The sequence below is a fragment of the Danio aesculapii genome, chromosome 8 (assembly GCF_903798145.1).
Source record: "Danio aesculapii chromosome 8, fDanAes4.1, whole genome shotgun sequence".
Lineage (NCBI taxonomy): Eukaryota > Metazoa > Chordata > Actinopteri > Cypriniformes > Danionidae > Danio > Danio aesculapii.
Genome location: NC_079442.1, coordinates 52,308,605 through 52,333,631, shown reverse-complemented (window position 1 = coordinate 52,333,631; position 25,027 = coordinate 52,308,605). Strand labels below are relative to the sequence as shown.

Sequence of the window (25,027 nt, the reverse complement as noted above, 5' to 3'; positions counted from 1 at the left end):
TGCACTGAGTTCCAAAATCTGTAAAAAAGTTGTTGTGTGACCCAGGGGCGTCGCTAGACCCAATTCACTGGGGCACGTGCCCCAGTAAAAATCTCCAGTGCCCCAGAAAATGCATTGAGATATGATTTACTTCATATGCAAGTGTATTTATTAAGAGTGGTAATCCCGAAATAAAGACGTTATTCACTATGTGCAACCGAACCAACGCTGGTAAAAGCAATGTAATCAAAAAGCAAACTGACGCATCTCCCCGCATGTGCGCAGAGAACACGCGCGCCTCTCGCACGCGCGCCCCTCGCACGCGCAGCTCTTCTTCTGAGAGTCCCGGTAGTAAACATGCGCGCCAAAAAAGCAGGCTACCTGCTTGTTACGCACCGCTCATGCGCTGTAAAACCGGCATAAAAGCCTTTTTTGTTTTGCAAGTGGACAAAACTAAAGTTTAAACAATATGATGGTGATCTTACTAAGCAAGCCTCCTCATAGATTTTTTGTATGAAGCAAAAAGGAGGGATGACGAGTCAGGGAGGTAAGACTTAAACCTAATTCTCTGCCATGTGTCAAGTTTAAGACGGCAGATAATTCTATAACACATCTGTTTTTGTATTTTATTGAATTGTCTATAGAATTTCATTCAAATTAAATTAATATTTATGCAAAAGTAATTTCTTAAATGATCTTAGCATCACTCCAGTTGTCTTAACATTGTTTTCCAGTTACAATTAATATTATTTTGAAGAATAATTGTATAATAATAAGAATCCTTTTATTTATAGTAAATATAATATACATACATACATACATATATATATATATATATATATACATACATATATATATATATATATATATATATATATATATATATATATATATATACACACACATATATACATATATATATATATATATATATATATATATATATATATATATAGATAGATAGTGTATTTATATATATAGTGTATTTATATATATATAGTGTATATATATATATATATATATATATATATATATATATATATATATATATATATATATATATATAGTGTATTTATATATATATATATATAAATTTAGTGTATTTATATAGATAGTGTATTTATATATATATATATATATATATATATATATATATATAGTGTATATATATATATATATAGTGTATTTACATATATATATATAGTGTATTTACATATATATATATATATATAGTGTATTTACATATATATATATATATAGTGTATTTACATATATATATATATATAGTGTATGTATATATATATATATATATATATATATATATATATATATATATATATATATATATATATATATATATGTATATATATATATATATATATGTATATATATATATATATATATATATATATATATATATATATATATATATATATGTATATATGTATATATATGTATATATGTATATATATGTATATATGTATATATATATATATATATATATATATATATATATATATATATATATATATATATATATATATATATATATATATATATATATATATATATATATATATATATATATATATAATAGGGGGGGATGGGCGAGGGAAGGGGGTACGTGCCCCTGTAGAGCTTTATGTCTAGCAACGCCCCTGGTGTGACCCTATTGATCTGTGATCTATGCACGCCCATCACACCGCTACTGTGAAAAACCAAGTGAAGCAAATGAACACGGAGCTTGCGGTCATTCCGGGAGGACTAACAAAAGAACTCCAACGGCTGAATATTGGTGTAAACAGGGCGTTCAAAGTGAAGTTGCGAGCGGCGCGGGAGCAATAGATGACAGACGGCGAACACACTTTTACTCGCCCGGTGAGTTACGCCACCATATGTGAATGAATTGTGAATGCCTGGGCTTAGGTGTCTGCTTTAACTGTTGTCCGAGCTTTCGCGAAAGCCGGCATCATTGCTGAACAGCCACCCGGCAACGAGACTGACTCCGACAATGAGATAGAACACGGCATGTTTAATGGCGAAACTGCCCAGCTGTTCAATACAGACACAGAAGATGAGGACTTTGATGGATTTGTGGGAGAAGACTGATTAAAAAATAACGTGAGTGTATTGTTAAATAGTACAATAAAGTTCAACTAGATATTAAAGTTTGAAGACAAACTTTATGGTGGCTTGAAAAGCCGAGTCTAAAAGTTTGAAGTCGTTTTAAAGTGTAAATAACTGAAGCAGTTTTTATGAAGTTTGAAACAGTCGGCATAGATAAGTACATATATGTTAGCATGTTTCTGGGTTGTTGCTAGGCGGTTGCTAAAGTATTCTGAGTGGTTGCTAGGCAGTTGCTAACATAAATTAGCATGATTCTAGCATTAATTAGCATGTTACTAGCATGTTTCTAGCATGAATTAGCATGTTACTAGCATGATTCTTGCATGAATTAGCCAGTAACTATCATGATTCTAACATGAATTAGCATGTAACTAGCATGATTCTACCATGAATTAGCATGCGTCTAGCATGAATTAGCATGTAACTAGCATTATTCTAGCATGATTCTAGCATGAGTTAGCATGTAACTAGCATGATTATAGCATGGATTAGCATGTTTCTAGCATGAATTAGCATTGTTGTTAGCATGATTCTAGCATGAACTAGCATGTTTCTAGCATAATTCTAGCATGAATTAGCACAAATTAGCATGTTACTAGCATGATTCTAGCACGAATTAGCATGTTATTAGCATGATCCTAGCATGAATTAGCATGTTACTAGCATGATTCTAGCATGAATTAGCATGTTACTAGCATGATTCTAGCATGAACTAGCATGTTACTAGCATGATTCTAACATGAATTAGCATTTTACTAGCATGATCCTAGCATGATTTAGCATGTTACTTGCTTGTTTCTAGCATGAATTAGCATGTTACTAGCATGATCCTAACATGAATTAGCATGATTCTAGCATGAATTAGCATGTTGTTAGCATGATTCTAGCATGAATTAGCATGTTATTAGCGTAGTTCTAGCATGAATTAGCATGTTACTAGCATGTTTCTTGCATGAATTAGCATGTTGTTAGCATGATTCTAGCATGAATTAGCATGTTTCTAGCATGAATTAGCATGATTCTAGCATGAATTAGCATGTTACTAGCATGAATTAGCATGTTACTAGCATGTTTCTAGCATGAATTAGCATGTTGTTAGCATGATTCTAGAATGAATTAGCATGTTACCAGCATGTTACTAGCATGAATTAGCAGGTTACTAGCATGATTCTAGAATGAATTAGCATGTAACTAGCATGATATTAGCATGTAACTAGAATGATATTAGTATGTTACTAGCATGATTCTAGCATGAGTCAGCTTGTTTCTAGCATGAATTAGCATGTTGTTAGCATGAATTAGCATGTTACTAGCATGACTAGCATGTCACTATCGTGTTGCTAGCACCTTTGTAGCAAGATTAGCATGTCAGTAGGAAGTTTAAACTGTTAGCATGTGTTAGAATAGCTAGTCACAGTCTCTGGGACAGTTGCTAGGGTGCTGAAATTGGTTGCTAGAGAGTGGCTAGTAAGTTTAAAGGTAATCAGTGATTGGCTGCTGGCTAGACTGAGTTGAATGAGGCCAGACTCTAGTCTGTAGGACAGTCTGATGCAGAGTTATGAGCTCACAAAAGTTGATCCAATGTTAAGTCAATGGGAGTCTTACAATGGAAGTCTATGGGACAGTTGCTAGGGTGCTGTAAGTGGTTGCTAGGGAGTGGCTAGTAAGTTAAAAAGTCATCAGTTATTGGCTGCTGGCTAGACTGAGTTAAATGAGTCCAGTTAGAAGTCTGTAGGACAGTCTGATGCAGAGTTATGAGCTCACAAAGTTTGACCCAATGTTAAGTCAATGGGACTTTTGGGATTTTTCTGGGTCGTTTTTTAGAAAACCCAAAGTCAGGTCAGTTAGAAAAGATATAGCAACCCGAGTCAGACCAGTTTGAAGGTTTGACGAAAGTTTGAAGTATGTAGCTTGAAAGGCCTCGGAGGAGATACACTTAGAAATTAGTCTCAGAAGAAGAAGAAGAAGAAGAAGAAGAAGAAGAAGTTTTGATAGATAACAATATGCTGGCTTTTCAAGCCAGCATAACTAAACTATGGTAACTGTTTTGCTTCCATTACCTTTTTTTGTAGACTGTATGTTTTAGTGTGCGCCTTATAACACGGTGCGCCTTATGTATGGGTAAAGTACAGAACTAGACCCCGTAATTGAGACTGCGTCTAATAATCCGTTGCGCCATATAGTGCAGAAAATACGGTATTCAATTTACAGTTAATTGAATTTAATGTCGGGGTCACGGCGGCGCAGTGGGTAGCACAATCGCCTCTGGTTCGAGCCAGAGTTGTCATTTCTGTGTGGAGTTTGCGCTGTAGGGGAATTGAATAAGCTAAATTGGCTGTAGCGTACGAGTATGTGTGTGAATGAGTGTGTATGGGTGTTTCCCAGTGATGGGTTGCAGCTGGAAAGGCATCCGCTGCATAAAACATATGCTGTATAAGTTGGCAGTTCATTTCGCTGTGGCGACCCTGGATTAATAAAAGGACTAAGCTGACGAGAAAATGTATGGATTTAATGTCAAAACAATGTGATGCATTTTCATTTCATTTTTATATTTATTATTTTATTTTTGTTCAATTTCTTTTTTTTTTTAGCTGCCTGGCTCCCCACCCAAGCTCAAATGTCATAGCTCATCATCAATTATTCCTTACATACTGCATTATTGAATAATAGCACATGTCTAGTGTGAATCCAGCCCTCTGTGTGTGTATCCATTTGCAAATGTCCCCACAAGTATAGCAATACCAGTAAATTTTGACAGAATATACAGTTTGCACAGTAAAAAAAAACATTATGTATATGGGAAGTCTATATAAAGATAGCTTTACAAGTGTGTCTTTTGTGTGTGTGTGTGTGTGTGTGCGTGTGTGTGTGTGTTTGTGTTTGTTTACCTCGTATTCCCTATGTTATTACACGCATAGCATTACCAATATATTATAGAGACATTACAAAACATACAGTCTGCACAGTGTAAAAATCATGTACTGTATATAGGAGGTCTCCATAAAGACAGCTTTACAAGTGTGTGTGTGTGTCTCTATCACCTTTATCATGGTTCTCAGGCGTCTGGCAGATCTCCAGCAGAGACTGCATTACATCCATGATGGCTTCCAGAATCTGGACGGAAAGACTCTGAATGAGTGTGTAGTTAAATAAATAAGAGTGTAACGTAAACATATGCTGAAGATCAGACCTGTGTGCGAGACTCTGGGTCTTTCTGAGCCACGTCAGAAAGCAGCGTCACGAGACAGAAGCTGAAGTTCTCCGCCATCGGGAGAGACTCTGATCACACACCAAAATAAAGTCACTTTACATGGAAACACACAGTAATACACTGCTTTATCATGAGGCTTTATAGTAGAGAGCTACTGAATGCTTGATTCTGATTGGCCGATGAGCATTCTAGTTATTTTCAGATAAATGCACGGGTAAAGTAGTTCCGGCAGGTTTTGAGCTCATTACAGCTCCATATCCCTACACTGAATGACTTGAGTTATATCACAGGTACAACAGTGAGAAATCACATCAAAACACAACAGAAGAGAAACTAGTGGCGCACACAGGAGACGTTTGAGGACAAAAACCTATTGGATATGTTTCAAAGCACTTCACGGGACCTTTAATGAGTCCTACTGAAAGAAATAATATAGTACATGTTCACAAATATACAGTAATGGAGAATATGCATGAGCGATTTATGAAGCAGCAGGTACCTTTACACTTTCTCCCAGCATTCTCCTCCACCCACTGCACTCTGGGTAATCCCTTCAGCAGACTCAACAGGTAATTTACCACGGTCTCTTTGTGCTGAGAATAAAAAAATATATATATATTAATAATAATAGTCATTTATTCATTGTTTAATTTTCCTTCGGCTTAGTCCCTTTATTCATCAGGGGTCGCCACAGTGGAATGAACCGGCAACTTATCCAGCATACCTTATGTTTTACGCAGCGGATGCCCTTCCAGTAGCAACTCAGCACTGGGAAACACCCAAACACACTCATACACTGTGGCCAATTTAGTTTATTCAATTCACCTATACCACATGTGTTTGGACTGTGGGGGAAACCAGAGAACCCGAAGGAAACCCACACCAATATGGGGAGAACATGCAAACTCCACACAGAAACGCCAACTAAGCCAGCCAGGAATCGAACTAGTGACCTTCTTGCTGTGAGGTCATATTGCTAACCACTGAGCCACCATGTCCCCCCATAATAATAATAATAATAGTAATAAATATAATAATAATTATTAAATATAATATAATATTTTATATATATATATATATATATATATATATATATATATATATATATATATATATATATATGAACCATCTGCTATAAAGGTGGAAATATCAGAGACTTTTAATTAAATTTTTACACATTAAAGACAAATAAATAAATAAATAAATAAATGCACAGCATTTTTTCAGATTGCATTTATTTTTTTCAAAAAATAGTAAAATTATAATTAAGCATAATTAATATTTTTTATTTTTAAACAATTAGCTGAATTCAAATAATTTAAAAATGAATATATTCTTTTCTTCTTATCCTTAATTTCACTTAAAATTATGATTCAAATAATAAATCAGCTGTTTTTTCTCTTAAATTATGCATAAATAATGCTTTATTTTTTAAACAATAAGCTTTTTTGTAAACATTTTTAAACATTTTAATTTTTCTTAAAATAAACTATTTTATTTGCTTTTTAAATATTTATTTTCCAATTTAATAACTAGATGCCACCAGACGTTTTGAGGTCATGTCAAAGTTCAGTATGTATCATCTGCTCTTTGAAATACAATGAGTGTGTATGGGTGTTTCCCAGCGTTGGGTTGCGCCTGGAAGGGAATCCGCTTTGAATAACATATGCTGGATAAGTTGGCGGTTCATTCCACTGTGGCGACCTCTGATTAATACAGGGATTAAGCCGAAAAAAAATGAATGAATGAATAATAGTAATAATAATAATGTGTGTTTGTGTGTGTGTGTTTAAAGCAAGCGGCAACCTCCCGCTCTCTCTCGGGAAGCCAATACGGAAGTAACTGAAACTGCAATTCATCTAAATTCCGCTAGTCCTGGCTCCATAATAGAGCAAGTGGCAATTGAGCCCACTGTTAGAATGGCCAACTTTACAGCAGAAAAAAAGGTGTTTACAGCCTGGTACAAAGAACGATTTTGGTTCATATAGCTATTATTACCCTCCATGACAACTGTGAGGGGGTGAATTTTATTATAACTCATCCATTTCCTTTATATTAGTTTATATTAAGTTTGCATAATTAAGGGCGTGGCCACTTGAGTGACAGCTAGGTCTCGCTGGTCGCCGTCACTTCACCTCAGCTGAATCCGGCAGATTAGCCACTGATCTCAGCATATTCATCGTATTTTTGTGTTGTTTTATGTGGCTTTACACAGTCAGCTGCCTTTTGGACTTATTTCTTACAATTATCAGATGATATGGGATGCTGTGTGCATTTAATTGTGCTCACAAACCATTCATGTGGCCTCGTTTCCCATGTGAGTAAAGTTATATACTTGTACACCATCTCTATAAATGTATTTGTTTTATTTAAGATCATTTATCATTAATATTTTTCTTTAGACCCGTAAAGCACTCCAGAATGTGACAGATTGATTAGCTGTAGGCTCTAGATCAGTCATCTGAAGAGTTATCATACAGTGTTATGCTGGAGTTCATCAATAGTCTTGTATTTACTAACACACACTATATTTGAAGTGTTTGGAAGTAATTTGCGTTTTCCTCCTGTAGAAAAACATCATAAGAACAATGTTTAGTGGCTCAATGTGTTACTACAGTGTTTTTGAAAGTCTAAACACTTTATTGATATAGTGTACAGCCAAGCACATGTGGTCAGAACACAAACGAGTCGCAGGTAATAGAGTATCAAGCGTTTCTTCCAAAGTAAAGTCTGTCTGCCAGCTCCAAGCTAAATGCCAGCGGGTGTCTGTAGCTCCGCTCACTCTCCGCCTCTTTGCCCTTGTTTGGTATCCCGCCGTGGGTGCGATGACGCGCGAACAAAATGGCGACGGTTGGCCGCGCCTACTTGTGGCTTCTTTTGCAGTGTTCAGAAACCTATGGGTGACGTCACGGATGCTCCGTCCATATATTTTACAGTCTATGGTTTAAAGTAGCTTAACCAGTCGCAGCTCTATCCAGCTGTGAACACATTATCTGGTTTAGCAGTTTCCCTCATAAAGAGCTCAACAGCAGAAACACACACACACACACACGCACACACACACATATTAGAGGATGACCTCAATGAGAGATTCTGTAATATTTAGCTAATATCCAAAGATGATTCTGTCCTTAAATTATAGCAAAGACACACATACAAATACACACACACACAAAATCATAGAGAAAAAAACAAAAACACAGACACACACACACACACACATAAACATGCAAACAAACAAACACACACACACACACACACACACACACACACAGACATGAATGAACAAACAAACAAACACTCTCAAAGACATGAACAAACACACACACACAGAGCTCCATCAGTAAACAACACTCACCTGTAAATCAGACTCGACCAGAAACACAGCCAGAGCGATGACCGCATCTCTGCGCCGCACGTCCAGAACAAACACACCGCGGCTGTCACAGGGACACATACACAGCAGCTTCTGCACCTGTGGAGATGAGAAAACACACACACACACACACACACACACACACACACACACACACACACCTCAGTCTACGTAGACTCCTGTCGCTGTTCATTTGTGCTTCCACATCTATAACCATCTTAGTCTATGCTGACATTATCTTCAGCAGCTCAAACACTCTGACAGCTGATGGACAGACGGCTGCTTCTCACTCAGGGCTGATGTTTATGCTAATGAGGGAGAGATGAGAACTAGTGGGCGGGGCTTTCCCCCCTCTGATGACATCATATCAAGGGAGAATGTCAATCAAAGTGTTTCTGCAGACTGTTTTGATCAAGTCTGATTATAAAAAATACTATTAATTCATGTTTACTATTAGATGCTGGATATATTCACACACTGCTGACACACAACCGTGTTTAAACCTCTTATGAATGTGCAGTTAATCAAAAATTCGATTTCGTTTTTGGCTTCTAACCACTATAAACGACTGCTGCATCATATACCGCCGCCGCCTTTCCAGTTGTACACATTTGTTGCTCTGCGAAGCTCAGTTCCACATTGGGGTGGGCGGTACACCGGTGTCATAGTCATCACCGGTGTGACATTGTGCCACGACATGGATTTTCTAATACCGTCAATACCATAATAAATCAATTATGCGCCCTGAACGGCTGCATTTACATCAATAATAGCTAATTCTAAATAATAAGGCATTCAATTTTCTTCAAACGTTCAGTTGTGGTCTGAATACATGTCCTTATACTACAGGGCTCGAAATTGCAACCATTTTGGTCGCATGAGCGCCCGAAATGTAATCTATGTGCCCTCATAATATATTTGGGAGCATTTGTGTGTCTGAATATAATGGTTGTAGTGCAATCTGATTTGATTTTCTCTAAAAACTTGCTGAATCGCTCTACCCTGCTGCTGTATTGGTTCATATTAGCTGTCAGTCACTCAACGCTTCCCGCTGTCAGATAACGGAGCTTTTGTTACTGCAGGAAATACAAACGGCTGAAGAGTGAAAAGTGCACAGGTTTGCAAACCTCACCTAAAGTTATAATAATAATAATAATGGCGCAGATGACAGCGATCATGACATGAGGTAAATGTTGATCCGCCAGCTGAGATCAATCGAGTGTTTTCGGAGAAGGTGCCTGAATTTCGATGCGTTGCATTCACCGCGTGTTCAGCGCAAATGTCCGCTAAATATAAAATCTAACACTGTACACATCATCGCCAAAGAAACTCACCTTTACTAAGTTTACGCTGAAACTACAGCTCATAACAAAGAGCGGAATTGCGCCGGTGGTCATCGCGAGAATCTTGCTCTGTCTGCTCATAAATTGGTGCGGCTGACTCGCCTGCTTTATTCCACCAACACAGAGAAATGAAGATCAGCTCATAACGAGACTGAGCATTTACAATGACCCAAACCAAAACTTTTAAAGAGTGATAGAAGTGAGACTTTCTTTTGTCCGTTCTTCCTTGAGATGTATATTATTTTGCTATTGAAAGTAATACCATGATATTATACCGTCACCGTTCAAAAGATGAAAAACACCGGGATATTAATTTTAGGTCATATCGCCCACCCCTAGTTCCACATGAACATTACTAAAAGCATGTGCTGTAAAGTAACGTTTGCAGCACGGGATGCGCATCATTCACTGATGTCCATTCAAATCATTCATGTTTTTAAAAGTGCGAATGAGACCGCATGCTGTTGTGTGTGTGTGTGCGCTCAGTCTCAGAGACGAGCAGAGCACACACATCTAAAGTCATCTTAATGTGAGCGCTTTAATGGTGTAATAGGTGTTAAAACGCGGTGATTATTCATATTAACCCTCATTTGTGTAATAAACAAACGAGTTGAGAACCAAAAGACATGTGAAAGAGAAACCAATAATAAGAACCGTACTGCTCTTAAAGTGACAGCGCGCAATATTCCTGCTGCTGACTGATTTTATCAGTAATCAAACAACCAAAGGAGAAAATCCCTCACTGCTCTTGACTGAAGGACTGCTGGAGCTATTATTAAAGTTTTTTTCTTGCAGTGATGATGCTTAAAGCACAGTGCGTTTCGTATTTTTATTCTATTGTATTTATTTCCCTTTCTTTATTTACAGGGAGGAAAATAACTGTATATATACAGCTGAGGTCAGAATTATTAGCCCTCCTGAATTATTAGCGACCTTTTCCCCAATTTCTGTTTTTTTTCAACACATTTCTAATCATAATAGATTTAATAACTCATTTCTAATAACTGATTTATTTTCTATTTGCTATTAGGGTAATTAGGCAAGACATTGTATAACAGTAGTTTCTTCTGCAGACAATCGAAAAACTATATTGCTTAAGGGGGCTAATAATATTGACCTTAAAATACGTTTCAAAATATTTAAACCTGCTTTTATTCTAGCCAAAATAAAACAAATAAGACTTTCTCCAGAAGAAAAAATATGAAAAATTGTTCTGTTAAACATCATTTAGGAAATATTTATAATATTTATTTTATTTTATTTTTTTTAAATCACAGGAGGGCTAATAATTTTGACTTCAACTGTAACCGTTTTGAATAATCGTGATTACAATTATGACCAAAATAATCGTGATAATAATTTTTCCCATAATCCAGCAGCCCTAATGTTTGCATAACAAGTCCCCTTGAAACAAGCGCCATCAGAAGCAGCAGGCAAGCGCTGAAACTACACTGAAAATACTGTGATAATGGTTTTGTTTCCTTATTTTAAAGTCACGGTGCAGAACAATGTAATCTGATGCAGTGCTGCTTCTTGACATACTTTATATCGTATCTCAATCAGGCAGTGAAAATTAGTGATTTAATTCAACTAGATCTTAAACATGTCACGTTTATAATGACATGACAGCACACCGGAATAGGGTTGGGTCGATAGATGATGCAATCATCCACTGCCGATGGCCGATAGACATCACGATGCTGAGCCGGCATCACGATCCTCCACCCCCGTCGCAAATCCACTAGCGAATAATACACACTTAAGTCTCCTTTCCACTGCACACGACAAGCGACAGACCGGAAGTGCCAATGGAAAGCAGTCCGGGAGTTCCGATCATCTCCGTTCGCGGAAAATTCGGATGCGATTAGAGCTGCGGATCCGTTGAAATATTTGAACTCCTGCGACTAGACCGTATTCGACCGGCCGACCACATGTGATGTATTTCAGTGTTGTCCAAGCAGGTCTGTGCGCGCGAGATGAGAAATACTAGTTTTTTTTTTTGTTTATTCATTTAATCAGAAAAAAGTCTTTATTAAAAAGAACATTTCTGTTCATAAATAAGTAATAAATAATATTATTTTTTATGTTGTCTCCACATTCCCTCCAAAACTTCTGTAAACTGTAAAATCTAGTATTCATTCAACCATGGTGAACGCATAGAGAATAAAGGCTCTTGCTTTTGTACTCTTTTAGTACATTTCAGACACTACGAGAACAGCTTCTCTCCCATGGCCCTACAGACAAAAACAGATTAAACCAGCCTAGGCTGGTTGGCTGGTTTCAGCTGGTTGACCAGGCTGGTTTTAGAGGGGTTTTGGCCATTTCCAGGCTGGTTTCCAGCCATTTCAAGCCTGGTCTTAGCTGGTCAGGCTGGGAGATGACCAGCTAAGACCAGCTTGACCACCCTAGACAGGCTGGGAGCCCAGCCAAAACCAGCTATGTCCAGCTAAAACTAGGCTGGTCAAGCTGGCTTTAGCTGGATTTAGCTGGTCATTTTCCAGCCTGACCAGCAAAGACCAGGCTGGAAATGGCTGGAAACCAGCCTGGAAGTGGCCAAAACCCCTCTAAAACCAGCCTGGTCAACCGGCTAAAACCAGCCAACCAGCCTAGGCTGGTTTAAGCTGGATTTTTCAGCAGCGGGGGCACAACAAAATTGAAAATTCTGTGCGACAGCCACAAGTGTGCAGTGGAAAGGCGGCTTTAGGCCCAGTTTACACTAATACATCTTAGTTTTAAAATGGCGTTTTAGAACGAAAACGATCCAGGTCCACATTGGCGATTCACCTTAGCGTTTCTTCTTGTCCACACAATACTGATGAAAATGCTCATCATGTGACCACACACACACACACACACACACGCGCTTGTCTGAGGGAGTCAGGCGGGTCAGTACACTGCTTCCATCTTTCGCTTTCACGCTTGTACTTAGTAATTTTAGTGTAAACTTCAGATACTGTTGGTTGATTTCTGTTGGTTGTGCACTTTTATTACCAATCAGGTTTGTCGACGCCATTATAACAACACAGACCTCTCTGCCTATTCATCCTAGTCCAGCAGAAAAATGATTGACAGGTGGTCATTTGTGTGTAATGAAAGACTACAAATTTCTTTAAATATATACAGATATGGCTACTGAGAATGCGCGTTTCTGCACGCGCAATACTGCAATTTGTCAATCGCAGTCCCGCGATTTACTGCGGTTGTATAAGCCTCCTTTTCAGAAAAAAAAACATTTCTGTGCTTTACACAATAGCCACCAGGTGGCGCAAGAAACAACCGCTTTTCCATTGACTTTGTTGTCATGCGTGTTTAGATGGGTTAGATGCAGGCCCGGATTGGCTAATCGGGAGGACCGGGAGAATTCCCGGTGGGCCGGTCCGTTTTCATTGTAAAATATATTGAGAATGTAAAACGGTCTCATGTCTCCAAAGTAATGCAAATTGTCAGTTTCAAAGCACAGTTGTGTATATTCTCTGCTGAAAAATCCAGCTTAAACCAGCCTAGGCTGGTTGGCTGGTTTTAGCTGGTTGACCAGCCTGGTTTTAGAGGGGTTTTGGCCATTTCCAGGCTGGTTTCCAGCCATTTCCAGCCTGGTCTTAGCTGGTCAAGCTGGAAAATGACCAGCAAAATCCAGCTAAAACCAGCCTGGTTTAAGCTGGACATAGTTGATTTTGGCTGGTCAAGCTGGTTTTAGCTGGTCATTTTCCGGCCTGACCAGCTAAGACCAGGCTGGAAATGGCTGGAAACCAGCCTGGAAATGGCCAAAACCCCTCTAAAACCAGGCTGGTCAACCAGCTAAAACCAGCCAACCAGCCTAGACTGGTTTAAGCTGTTTTTTTCAGTAGGGTTGTCTAACAACTGGTAAAGTAACCCTTTTCAAGTAGGTTAACTGGCCCCGGTACATCATTTGCAAACTTTGTTTTCATGCTTAAATGTATCATGAATGGGTACTTGTATGCTTATGAGATTGGAGCTGGGGAAAGGGCGTTACCCTGCAGACAACAACACTTCATTTGCATGCTTTGATACATAGAGGGGGCACAAACGTAAACAATGTCTGCTGTATCAGTGTCTGCTGTATCAGTTCAGAGTTCTTTCGATGATGCCACAGCGACACCATTCGTTCTGAATGAATGGTGAAAATAAAAAGGGATATCAGAGCTAATTTTCAGCTAAGTTAAGGGAAATGGCACTAGTTAGCTAACGTTTTCTTTCCCAAACACACGTTTTAGATGCCATTTATCAAACTCGAGTTAATGAACTGATTCTTTCACTGTATTAGACTTGTCACGATACTGAATTGAAAGAAAAACCACCAATTTCCCGCTAACATTTAAGGCACTGTTGGCTTTCTTAAAACAGCGCTGATTGGCCATTGTGTTCACAAGCTCAACAGAAATGATTGTGATTGGCCGAGAAGGTCATCAGTTCACCCTCTGCTGTTTACAGAGCACAAACACAGACGAGCCGAGCGATGTGCTTGATGACTCGACTGATCTTCACGGCTGCTTCGCGCTCCAGTCTCCGTGTATTTGTGTTTGCACTGGGTGAAGAGTGGTAAACTGAGTGCAAACACAGATACACGGAGACTGGAGTGCGAAGCAGCCGTGAAGATCAGTCGAGTCATCCACGCTCATTGGCGCTTCAATGTTAGCGGGAAATAGACGGTTTTGAAACTTCAGTAGCGGGACAACACTATTACAGACAACATGAGGGTGTGCTACAGAGGACTGCAGTGTTTTATTGCTCACCGGGTTACATAGGCTGAAGCAGGGAAGCGTCCCCACGGTGTTTAACTGGTGAACTGAAGCCTAGGAGGACACTAGAGCATATTACTCTTACAGAGATTGTGATGTTGTTTAATGCCAAATTGCTTTTAATTGTTTAAATTAAACTTACTGACTGATATTAAAGTGATGTTTACACCATTTCTGCATTTTAAAATCTCGGCGACAGCTGGAGGTTTGTAGTCCACAGCATGTTACTGCAATGTTTACAGTGCTGGTCCTATACTTCCGGGTTTCTTCCCACAACAGCCTCGCTTTGGTTCTTTAAAATGGCGGCCGCGTGAAATAATCGTATTGAGTGTCGCCTCTTAGTCATTCTGAGCTCTTTGGCGACGCCAAGTTCTTCTTATTAGAGAATTCTGCTTCATAGCTACCCGAAAGTTCTCCCAGGTTTTTGGCTCGTCTTAGAATTTCTTAGATTAGGTTATGGGTAAAACAAAGACCATGCGGGTCAGGTAGTTAAAACTGTAGGCTACAAATAATTCATTTGTTATGAATTAATTAATTATTCATAAATAATTTATTCACCACAGCCTACGACGACGATGCCATCGTCCATCGCGATGTTTCACATTAGACATCGTACGATGCCAAATCGGTCGACATCGCCCAACCTTACAATCGAAGCGCCTAAGCGGACATATTTCAAATTAAAAGTCCCTGTGTGTGCATATAAAACATTTAAATTCAACAAAAAAAATGAACCCAAGGTTTTGTCCATCTTTGACCCAACACTGCATTACAACAACCCAACAATTTTAGAATGAACTGAGAGGAAAAAAGGCTAAACAGATTCAATTGTAGTCAAAGCCCACAGCCTGATCCTCATCAGCCGCAGTATCTCTGATAAAGATATAAATAACCTCCTTCAGACGGAAATAAGCAACAGCTCAATCTGCAGAACAAGAACAACCTGTTCACAGACTCACGCATGCTTTGAGATCTGAAAAGAACATGATTTCTGACATACTGATTTTAACCCCATTAAAAAAAAATGCTGGGCTGTATTAACCCAACGTTGTGTTGTGGACAAACCCAACCACAGGATTACAGAAGGTGTCATATAAATGTAAATATTAAATTATTTCAAATAATACAGGGTGACAATGTGGCTCAGTGGTTAGCACTTCATAGCACGAAGGTCGCTGGTTCGAGCCCTGGCTTGGTCAGTTGGCATTTCTGTGTGGAGTTTGCATGTTCTCCCCGTGTTGGTGTGGGTTTCCTCCAGGTGCTCCGGTTTCCCCCACAGTAAAACACATGTGGTATAGGTGAATTGATTAAATAAAAGGGCCGTAGTGTATGAGTGCGTGTGTGTTTGTGAATGAGTGTGTATGGGTGTTTTCCAGTACTGGGTTGCAGCTGGAAGAGCATCCGCTGCGTAAAACATATGCTAGATAAGTTGGCAGTTCATTCCGCTGTGGTGACCTCTGATGAATAAAGGGACTAAGCTGAAGGAAAATGAATGAATGAAAAATACATTTTAAATTATTTCCAAAAAATTCTGGGTTGTTTTAACCCAGGGTTTGGTCAATTATGGATTAACCTGTTGGGGTTTTTTTAATGACATTTTTACCCAATGTTTGGGTTTGTCCATATTTGACCCAGAATTTGAATTACAACAACTTAGCATTTTTTTAGAGCGTACACTGCTGGGTTGTTGTGTACACATGCTGGGTTAAACCTGGACAAACCCAACAGCGGTGTTAAAAAGCTTCATTTAAATTCATTAAAAAAATTACCCAATCATATGTGTGTTTGTAATTGACCCAGAATTTGAGATACAACAACTCTGCATTTTTTTAGAGTGTACACTGCTGGGTAGTTGTGTATGCTTTAAAAATGTTGGGTTAGATATGGACAAACCCAACAGATGAGTTAAAAAGCCTCATTTAAATGTATTAATAATTAACCCAATGTTATGTGAGACCAAATTTGATTATATAACAACAACTCAGCATTTTTTTGAAGTGTAGAAATGTTGCTGGAAAAAATGCTGGGCTGTATTAACCCAACATTGTGTCAAATATGGACAAACCCAACTATTAGTTTACAAAAAGTGTCATTTAAATGCAATTAATTAAGAATAAATTCAAATAATGCATTCAAATAATTTACCCAGTGTTGGGTCAATTATGGACTAACCCAACTATTGAGTCATTCTTATTTTTTTCATTTAATTGAAGTTACTTTTTAACCCAATGGATGGGTTTGTCTATATTTGACCCAGCGCTGGGTTACAGCAACCCAGCATTCTTTAGAGAGCAGTGTTGCTGATGTTTGCCTGCAGTGATGAAGCTGTCAAAGTCTAGATCTACACATGATGCAATAAACACCATCATACAGTCAGTCGGAGGAGAAAACACTGCCATCCGCCCCGCTGGCACACACTGGCACGGCTGAGAGCCTGGCATCTGTGTTAAAGCCCCCGCACATGTGACCACTCTCAGCTGCTGCGTTTGTTTATCTATGGAGCTGCACAATATATCAAAATAACACAAATCTGATCTGCATATTGCAAATTAGGACTGCATGATACATGGTTTCAGCATCGACATCACAATGTGCGCATCCAGAGTGGTCCGCAGGAAGTGCAATTTCAAGTTGGGATTATAATTAGCCAGGAACCACAGTTCAGTACCCCATGAGTCAGGATGGTGAAATTTAACCATAATCTAATAGTGTGAAAGATTTTTACTTGGATATGTTATTAAAGGTGCAATGAAATTAAAATAAAGATGTTTAAAATTTAGATGTTAGATTCAGTATTATTCATTTTTAGGATATCTAATGGCTCGTTTCCACTGACTGGTACGGTGTGGGTCGGTACGGGTCACCTTTATCAGGCTTGCGTTTCCACTAACTAGGGTACCCTTTTGGTGGGCGTGGTGTATGACAGAAAGTTTCAGTCGACGTCATTCTCGCTCGAGGAAACATCTACAGTAAAGCTGTACGGGTCACTTACATATCATATGAGAAGCACTTCTCACACAACAGATGCTTCATACACATAAATACTTGTGTTGAAATGTTTATTACTAACTTTTCTATGAACATGAGTTGATTATAACTGCAGATCAATGACAGTGCGAAACAGCCTACTGTAACGTCTGTAATTATATTAAATAACTAAATAAATGAACATATATAAACACATACAGCCCCTTACAGTCTCTGATATGTTATCAATTACAGAAGAACTACACACAACAGACATTTCGTCAGTATTTAGGTTCAAAACAACACAAAATATAGCCTACAGTCAGTGTAAACCTCTCATCTGTGTCTGTAATCTTCAGCAGCACATGTAGCCTCTGTTAGACAGTAATTCAATCATTCTGAGTTCATATTAGTCCAAAAGGTGAAGATAATAAGTTAGTTAATCATGGCATTTGGCTCATGTTTGCTGATAAATAATGTGCTCCTTTTTTCCGGCTTCTCCTTTGTTTTTTCACGCTTCACTCTCGCGTTTGTCAGTGTCTGACAGGATCGGGTTTCAAAAGCACGTCAATAATTAAGCGCAGGTTATTATCATCAGCTCAAGAAGTTTGTTATTTCAGATATAATGTTAGACGCACGAGCGCTAGCAAGAAAGCGAAACCGCTCGCGCCTCAGACTGGCTCGTAAAAAACTACGGGGCACAGGGTAAATCTGCTCTTCTTCTTGGCTTTGTGGCTGTTTATCAAGTCGACGACAAGGTTTGTTTGAGCCCAGATCGACCATGGCTCGTTATTATATGTATAAATAATTCTGCTGTAATCTCTCGGCTGTGTAATTCAAACATGGTGGTTTTTTTGTTTTCATTCTGGCTTGTTGCGCAAGCGAATGACGTATCTCTGTAAACCAATAGCGTTCAGCTGCGCGTGTGGCTCTGCCTTTTGGTACCCTTTCTCGTGTTTGGTACCCTTTCGAAAGGGTGCCGAAAAAATGGTACGGTTCGGTTCGGTACGCCTTTTGACAGTGGAAACGGCCATAAAAGCGTACCAAACCGAACCGTACCGCACCGTACCACTCAGTGGAAATGGGCCTTATAAGCTAGTGCGCTCCAAAACAGTGACAAACTTCACATTTAGAAGATGTGAAACTGATATGAACATGTAAAGCTTGTAGTTTGTCACTTCCACCCAAATGGACCAACGGTTTTATTCACATCAACTCATACTTCAGTTTCTCATCACATCATAGCCAATCAAATGCTCTCTATTATCTGACTTGTCCCACCCCCTTCTTCTCATTAGGTGCGTTCGACTTCATGCAATCTGTCTTAAAGCGGTGCATGCTGAATAGAAATGTTGTCCGGATTGACGCTGCGCAGACGCCACGTGACTGTCACATGTGGCAACAAAGTACCTCGACCGCGCTCTGAGATCAGATGATTGATTTAGCCAATGCAGCATCTGAAGAGCGACTGCAGGAGCTGCGATGACGACAACGATATTACACGATTGGCTGGATTCACCGCACGACATTAACCACGTGTGTTTCCGGTTTATTATTGGACAAATTCTGTCTCACAAATTTCAAAACAAGCAATTCACTTTTTATAACCTCTCTATCTTGTACACATGATGCTTATTAAAGAGCCCATATTATGGGTTTTTGAAAATGCCCTTCCATGTAGTGTGTAACACAGCTCTAAGTGAAGTGAAATGTCCAGCTAAGGCTTAAATCTGTAAGTGTACAGTGTTTAAAACTATTGATTCATCTATAAAAGAGTCGACTCATAGTGCTTCAAACGAGTCGTCTTGATAACGAGTCATTAGGTGTTTCGTGATGACGCAGCTACGAAACACAAGCCTCGCCAGTAGTTACGCGCGCAAACCAGGGAGATTTGAAACCTGCGGCCCCGCCCACAAACACAGAAAAAACACTAGACACACACACACAGACGCCGCTGGTCCAATGAAGTCACGCTGTGCTCAGATGGATAATATTGACAGTCTCTACCCAAAGAGGAGTTGTTAACCTGGTACAGTACACGCGGTTACTCTTTATATTCTCTTATCACATGTAAGCCACGTTAAAAACGCGACGCGTGCCGCTTTGTTTACGGATTTAACGTTAAAGGCTTTTGTGAGCTCGCGTTCCACTGCCGTTTGTCGTTGCTATGGCGATCGATCGTAAGCTAGGAGACAGGAGACTCGTGTCACGTTCCCTAGTTCTTCTGAGGAGCGTTGTGTGTGTGTGTGTGTGTGTGTGTGTGTGTGTGTGTGTGTGTGAGAGAGAGAGAGAGAGAGAGAGAGACTCGCGTCGCTTTCCCTAGTTTTTCTGAGGAGCGTTGTGTGTGTGTGTGTGAGAGAGAGAGAGAGAGAGACTCGCGTCGCTTTCCCTAGTTTTTCTGAGGAGCGTTGTGTGTGTGTGTGTGTGTGTGTGTGAGAGAAAGAGAGAGAGAGAGAGAGAGAGAGAGAGAGAGAGAGAGAGAGAGAGAGAGAGAGAGAGAGAGAGAGAGAGAGAGAGAGAGAGAGAGAGAGAGAGAGAGAGAGAGAGAGAGACTCGCGTCGCTTTCCCTAGTTCTTCTGAGGAGCGTTGTGTGTGTGTGTGAGAGAGAGAGAGGGAGAGGGAGAGGGAGAGAGAGAGAGACTCGCGTCGATCTCCCCAGTTCTTCTAAGGAGGGTTGTGTGTGTGTGTGTGTGTGAAAAAAGCCTTACACTATGAAGCGTGTATGCACTGTGACTACTTTTATATAGTTGATTACCAGCTGGGCATTTCACTCTGTCTCGTGCTGAAGCCTGTCACTGTCGACCAATCGCAGCAGGCTGTCATCGGTCCAATCAGTGCAGATTAGCTTCGCGCTGAGGAGGGGTTTGGGAACAAATGAATCGCTGAACGATTCATATGGGAGTCGCTGAGATAATCAGGTAAAAATAAATGCAGATTATAAGACCAAAGTGTTTTATGACCTTGCATGCATATTAGACTGTTGTTGGAGACCCTTACAACCTAAATATGACCCTATTTCATGTATAATATGGGCTCTTTAAATTATTAATATGATTATAAAATATTGTATTTCCTGTCAGGCTGTTTATACACAAGTTTTTAAAGTGACACTGATGTACTTTGCTCTTTCTGGGAAATTTCTACTTGAAGTGTGGCTCCCTTATTTTGGGAACGTCCTTTTGTTCAATCTTTTTGGATTAAAGTGCTTTTTTGAAAATACTTTCATGATACAAAATAATCTTAATCATTGTTGAAGACTTAAATTAACAATTGGATGTGCCAAAACTTTGTTCAGTTAAACAAAGAGAAAACTGAAGTGATTGCGTTTGGGAACAGAGATGAGGTTCTCAAGGTGAATGCGTACCTTGGCTCTAAGGGTCAAACAACAAAAAATAAGGTCAAGAATCTTGGTGTGACTCTGGAGTCAGATCTGAGTTTCAATAGTCATGTCAAAGCAGTCAGTAAATCAGCATACTATCATCTCAAAGACATTGCAGGAATTAGATGCTTTGTTTCCAGTGAAGACTTAGAGAAACTTGTTCATGCCTTTATCAGCAGCAGGGTGGATTACTGTAATGGCCTCCTCACTGGCCTTCCCAAAAAGACAGTCAGACAGTTACAGCTCATCCAGAACGCTGCGGCCAGAATTCTGACCAGAACCAGGAAATCAGAGCACATCACACCTGTCCTCAGGTCTTTACACTGGCTCCCAGTTACATTCAGAATAGATTTTAAAGTATTATTACTGGTCTATAAATCACTAAATGGCCTAGTAGCTCAATACATTACAGATATGCTCACTGAATACAAACCTCAGATCACTCAGATCTTTAGGATCATATAAACTAGAAACTCCAAGAGTTCAGTCAAAGCAGGGTGAATCTGCCTTCAGCTACTAACAGCGCCCCCTACTGCTGGAATCAGCTTCCAGAAATGATCAGATGTGCTCCAACATTCACATCAAGACTGAAAACACATCTGTTTAGCTGTGCCTTTACTGAATGAGCACTGTGCTACGTCCGACAGATCACACTATTATGTCTTTCTCTTCTTTTTCATTCCTTTATAACACATTTTATCTGTTTTTATGCTTATTTATTTTATTTTATTTTTTTGACCATTTTTATTATTATTATGTTTCTTTTATTCCTGTTTATGTAAAGCACTTTGAATTGCCACTGTGTTTGAAATGTACTATAGAAATAAACTTGCCTTAATCAAAACACCTTGTTTTGGGTTTTACACTAGTATAAATAAGAAAGTTTTATATCTATAAATGTAAACCCATTTTTGGCATATTCAAACAAGAAGTATTAGCCGAGTGATGTTTAAACTCCTAGAATTTGTGCTTATTGTTTTGTTTTTAATAGGCCTGTTCGTTTTTATGTTATATTACCCTCTCGTTTCCCCTTATTTCTCTCATGAGTTTGTTATATAGGCTACTTATATTTAATTCATAATTCCCTTATTGTTTAAAAATGAAGTATAGTTAGTGGAGACTGCATCCTGTTTTATTTGTTCTGTACATTTTTTGTTGTTGTAAATAAAAATAACAAATTAAAAGTCCCCGTGTGTGCATGTACAACATTTATATATAACTAAAACCAAAAAAACGAAACCATGGTTTTGTCCATCTTTGACCCAACACTGCATTAAAACAACCCAACAATTTTTTTAATGAACTGACAGGTAAAAAGCCTAAACAAACTCAATTGTGTGCATTTGTTCAGTTTCACCAATAAACATGACCGCGCTGCGGTATATTATCATACATATATTATCATTTTTTTAAAACAGTCAAAAAATGGAAAATACTGAAATAAAAGTCACTCGAAAAAAGCTGTGTTCTTTTAACCCAATGCTGGGTCAAATCTTAAAATAAATTCTAATAAAAAAATTGGGTTTGTCAATATTTGACCCAAATAAACACTCTGAAAAATGTAAACGCTCTAAAGAAATGCTGTGTTGTATCAATCCATATGGACAAACCCAAACATGGATGAATGTGATTTTTGTGTCCCCATGAAACGAGTGCTATCAAAAGCAGCAGGCGAGCGCTGAAACTCGCTGTATATATATATATATATATATATATATATATATATATATATATATATAAAATATTCTATACATATATTCTATATATCACAGAAAAACAAAACATGGAAATGTCAGTGCAACCCTAGTTAATCTACAGAGCTCAGCTTATATGAGTACACGCCTCACATATTCATATATTTATAGGAAGCTCTACAGTACTATATTTGTGCATATACATAAGATTAGTTAGTACTGAAGCCAAATCTGGAGCTAATCCAACAAAATAACTTACAATAATGGTCCAAAAACTAGCACAGCCTAATGTTTATGTTATAGAAAAATATTAAATAGAAATTTACAAGAGGAAAAATCAAGAAGCAAAAACGCATAAAAAATTGTACTGAAATTTTGTAGGTTGTATTTTTATTGCAATATTTTGCTTGAATTTTATTATCTTTCCATTTCTAAAGATGTTAAGTGACAAATATTATTTTAATAAAGATAAAATCAAATCAAAGTTTACTTTTAGAGCACACTTAATTAAAACATTTGGTCCATCAAGGTGCTGTACAGTAGCAGTATAGCAGATATAAACAGCAATATAAAACAATAAAAACAACAGTAGACTTTTCCAAGAGAGAATCAATTTAGTAACGCCTGGAACCGCCATTAATATTAAATGTACTCCAAAAGAGGCTTTAACATCGATTTAAAACTAGAGAGAGTGCCTGCTATTCTGATTTTTAATGGTAACTTAGTCCATAGTTTCGGACCCACAACTGCAAATAGAGGTAAAGTTGGTTTTATATTCGCACATTCGTTCATTTAGAAGTCTCTATATTGTTTACCATGTTACTTTGAATATTCGATCGAAATTAGCATGCAAGTATGACTTGAAAACAACATTAACACTGTTTATTTGACTGTGAACAGTGTTGTACAGTGATAGTCATTGGCTGCTAATATGATTTCCCTATTTGGAGTTTGCAAATAATACTTTTTTGAAGCTATTTTGTTAAGGACAATGTCTGAATGTGTAAATATAAAATCAACTTTACCTCAATCAACTGCAAAGGCTCTATCGCCCCTGCGTTTGACACGAGGTCGGGGTGTTTGAAATAGATGACAGTGGGAATAAATATATCTGATTAATAAATCTGTTTTGTTTAAAAGCACCAAAATACATTGCCTAAATTCACTGAGAAATGGAGAAAAATATTAATTTTCAAAACGGGGTGTACTCAGTTATGCTGAGCACTGTATTTCTGATGAGCACAGTATGAATGGATACACAAGGCGAGCACATATGTCTAAATTGAAAGTGTGCGCAGAATGATACAGCTGTTGCATTACTGCGCAACAAACTTACAGTCAGTGACACCTGTCGCGTGCGCGCTTCACCAAAACACACGCAAATTCATAACAATGCAGCGCGTTAACAGAGTATGCGTGTCTGTGTTAGTGTGTGTGTGTGTGTGTGTGTGTGTGTGTGTACCTTCTCGACGGGCGCTGGTCGGTGTGCTGCCAGTGAACGCGCCAGTGAAAGCACTGTGTTGAAATAGAAATCACGCGTGGCCATGATGATCCACGGAGAAACACACACTTTCTCACACACACAGTAATTCCAGCAGACTCCCGTGGAGCGAGAAAGAAAGAAAGAAAAGCCGAATGCCGAGCGCAATACGGAAAGTGTGAAGGCACAAATAACAGCCAATGAATAAGGGCGCGCGAGCGAGGCGGGTCTGCATTAAAGCATCATCAGTGTGTATTTCTCTTATTGGCTCATGACACTGATGGATATTTACACTGATGATGGGGGATTATTAAATATTAATTTGATTTAAGCTAATTTAAAAAGACATGGGAAGGTATAATAATAATAATAATAATAATAAAAATAATAATAATAATAATAATAATAATAATAATAATAATAATAATAATAATATAAGATTTATTATTATTATTTATTTTTATTTATAGTGTTTAGTATAGTAAAACATTCATCCATTCATTCATTTTCTTTTCGACTCATTAATCTGGGGTTGGCACAGCGGAATGAACCGACAACTTATCCAGCATATGTTTTACGCAGCAGATGCCCTTCCAGCTGCAACCCATCACTGGGAAACATCCATACACCATCATTCACACACACACACACACACACACACACTATGGACAATTTTAGCTTACCCAATTGACCTATACCACGTCTTTGGACTTG

The 25,027-nt window shown here is 38.4% G+C and overlaps 1 protein-coding gene across 1 annotated transcript in view; it reads right to left on the bottom strand.

Moving 5' to 3' along the window:
* The window catches only part of pi4kab (phosphatidylinositol 4-kinase, catalytic, alpha b), a 133,679-nt gene extending 109,114 nt beyond the window's left edge, over positions 1-24,565 (bottom strand). The window contains exons 1-5 of the mRNA XM_056463221.1: positions 24,296-24,565; positions 8,676-8,792; positions 5,817-5,910; positions 5,297-5,385; positions 5,148-5,220 (exon numbers count right to left, since the gene is read on the bottom strand). Of these exons, the coding sequence (XP_056319196.1) occupies positions 5,148-5,220; positions 5,297-5,385; positions 5,817-5,910; positions 8,676-8,792; positions 24,296-24,379 (457 nt within the window). The 5' untranslated portion in view covers positions 24,380-24,565. The remainder of the gene's footprint in view (positions 1-5,147; positions 5,221-5,296; positions 5,386-5,816; positions 5,911-8,675; positions 8,793-24,295) is intronic.
* Positions 24,566-25,027: the final 462 nt, after the last annotated feature.